General features: G+C 33.1%; 1 protein-coding gene across 1 annotated transcript; it reads right to left on the minus strand.

Annotated features, from left to right (window-relative positions):
* Window positions 1-216: 216 nt before the first annotated feature.
* On the minus strand, window positions 217-1,609 carry LOC127162470 (uncharacterized). The gene is made up of 3 exons (XM_051105252.1): window positions 1,555-1,609; window positions 942-1,057; window positions 217-700 (listed from the first exon to the last, which is right to left on the minus strand). The coding sequence occupies exons 1-3, from the start codon at window positions 1,555-1,557 to the stop codon at window positions 217-219; spliced, it is 603 nt and encodes a 200-aa protein (XP_050961209.1). The 5' UTR covers window positions 1,558-1,609.
* Between the last annotated feature and the right edge of the window lie 1,328 nt (window positions 1,610-2,937).

Below are 2,937 nucleotides of genomic sequence, written 5' to 3' on the forward strand. Positions count from 1 at the left end.
TAAGCATATACAATGTCACAACGGATGTATTATATTAATTACATTTGCAGAAGTGATATAGGTTTTTTTTTTTTTTTTTTCAATTTTTATTGCCTCTCTAAAAGATCAAGCATGTTTGAGAAATTAAACTAAGACTAGGAAAAGGAAAGTGAGGAAAGTAATTCTCATGTCAAGGTTTATGGCCATCAGAGTTCATCTGAGGATGGTTTACTCATCCTAAAGAGCTTTACATTCAGAATCACACTGATAATATGGCAAATTAGGTGCTATTTCCTTTAGTCTAGCAATCACCGCCTTCGGATCCTTATCATCTTTCCAGTACTTTTTGAAAACAAACGCTTTTAATTTTTCTTGTTCTAACAGTTGAAGGCTTGTTTTAATGTTGAATCGTCCATCTTCTTTTAGGCATTTTTCCATACAAGGCGAATTAACAGTGAAATAAATCACACATCTATCCTCCTTTTTCAAAATATTTTTCAGAAAATTCTGCAGGCGAAACTCAGCATGTTCTGTGTACAAACCGTTATTTGTACTTATTTTCTTTGGCTTTGCAGCAAGGAGATGATCGCCCTGATAAACATTATTTTTCTCGAGTTCTTTTTTCACTTCTTCAGTTATTAAGTCCTGACCTGTATATTTTGAATCTTTAAGACATTTCTCCATTTCAACACTGAAGGCTAAAGCATATTGACCTCGCAACCTGAAACATGACACAGAAGGAATTTACTATTGCATAATTCAACAAGTTGTATGTACTAAATTTAAATATTTTAATATTATATGCCTATTAATGGTAAAATACTTTATGGTAAAACTAAGGACACACAATTCTATCCAGCAAACAACTATTTTTTTTATATAGCAGTCTCATATTTTTGAAATTTAACCATTAGGTGCATTTTAACTTAACATGCTATGCATATTTAATCAAAGAAACTTACTGTTTCTCCAAATTCTTTACAATAGCCATGAGGATATTTTGTTCCAAAGTCCCATCTACTGCTGGACAAAAAATAACCAGACAGATCAGGAGGATCCTTAGTGGTACAGGGAAACTCTATGGAAATACAAACACTTATAATATATGTACACATAAGATAGCATCCTGAATGTTAATAATTAGATATTCTTTGAGGTCCTGTATGTAGATTTTTTAAGAGCTTTTACTGGTTCTTAAAACAGGCTATCAGTTTTCTAAACATTTGAGCAACAAATATTTACTGAGGATGTACTATGTGTCATGAATCTGGTCCTGAACACCAGTCCGCTCGCCTTGCCATTTCACATTACATTCACATTTCACATGACCCTTTCCACTATTCCGAGTATTGTATTCCGAGTAATATACCTGTTTGCCGATGTTCGACCCTGCTTGCTGATCAATAAAGCTTTGCATATTGATCCGCCTGCTTCCCATCTTCCTCACTCCTTAACAGTATGTTATTTCATGAATTTTAACTACGCACAGTGATGGGGGTCTCTAATGATGAGGGCAATTTTTTTTCCTATAAAGAAAACAACATTCATATGTTGCATGTATGCATCTTTGCTTACCATGATGCCTGCCAAGAATTGTTGAGAAGATACTTGGGAGTTTTTCAAAGATGATGTATTGGATGTGTTCTGAGAATGATGAAACCAGTGTACCATATTTATTCTACTCTTTAATCAGAACTTATGCAAAAAAGAACGATATACTACTGGTAATCATTAACAGGGGAGCTTTAATGTCTGTTTGATAAGCTGATATCTGATACTTGTAAATGACATTCAAATATTGTAATGTACTGACTTCTTTTTTTTTTTTTGCAAATGTAACAAGAATTTAGATATATGTGTGCGATTAATTTGGTACTGTATTTTGTCACCACTTGAGGTTGAGTGTAAATTCTAAAATATATAATTATAGTTATTTTAATATTTAAAAGTGAAAAAGATGTGACGTGGCCATGGTGTCTAATGCTCAGGATGCTCATTGTCACACATGATTATATTTCAGTTTTTCTCGATCGATTTTAACATTTCTCCAAACTCAGGGCACTGTTCTCAAAACATTTAACACAGTGATCTGAATACTTTGTAACTATCCTAAACAGATTGCATGTTTTCATTCATTTCATACAAATTACAAATTATGTAACTACTTTTCTCAAAACATTGTGCACAAAATTCTCAAATGCTTTCATAATAGTCAGTGCTGCCAATCAACAGTTTACAGGTTTTTTTTCAGTTGCTAACATCCTTTTGTCCAATCTCTTTAACAAATTAGCACAACATCCGTCTGTTGTGACCATACCATTAACACAATTTATGTTGTTTTCACACAATATGCAGTCAATTACCATGTTTCTAAAATGCTTACATTTTCTTTTCATACAAGCTTACCCAAAACCAAAATCATGGATCTTTTTAGCCTTATTTACAAATGCTTAAACACAGCATGTCAGAAATGAAGTCCTAATGTTCAAAACCTTACATATAGTAAAAAGCTTCTACTTCTGCAACAACAACAGCTCAAAGTATTGATCACTGAAATATTTAAGCTGATTCCATTCTCAGTTTGAGGAATAGTCAGGTGTTGAAGCTTTTTCCATTACATCAACAACATAGAGTAAAAAAAAAAAAAACCTTTGAATTGGTTTTGTGGATGCAGAACAACACAAAGAATCAGAGAGAGAAAAAAAATAATGCCTGGCAGAGGGAGAGGAGTAGTTGTATCAGAAAAATGGAAGAATAGGTAGAGAAGAGAAGTAAGAATGTGTTGGACTGTGCATTTTTATATTTGGTCTTTCCTGTTCCGGTTCTTGTTATGTCGTCATTGGTTTATTCCTTACACCTGTCTGTGTCTAATTAGCTGTCTTATATAAGTTTGATTCAGTTCCTTGTTTCTTGTCTGTTCTTAATTATGTTGTGTTGGCGTGTCATTTTCTCTGCTGT

The sequence above is a fragment of the Labeo rohita genome, unplaced genomic scaffold, assembly GCF_022985175.1.
Source record: "Labeo rohita strain BAU-BD-2019 unplaced genomic scaffold, IGBB_LRoh.1.0 scaffold_942, whole genome shotgun sequence".
NCBI classification, from domain to species: domain Eukaryota; kingdom Metazoa; phylum Chordata; class Actinopteri; order Cypriniformes; family Cyprinidae; genus Labeo; species Labeo rohita.

What these genes read in the sequence shown, in the direction of transcription:
- LOC127162470 (XM_051105252.1), bottom strand. An exon ending in GTAAAGAATTTGGAGAAACA is followed by an intron (nt 701 to 941) that starts GTAAGTTTCTTT and finishes GTCATGTTTCAG; the next exon opens with GTTGCGAGGTCAATATGCTT.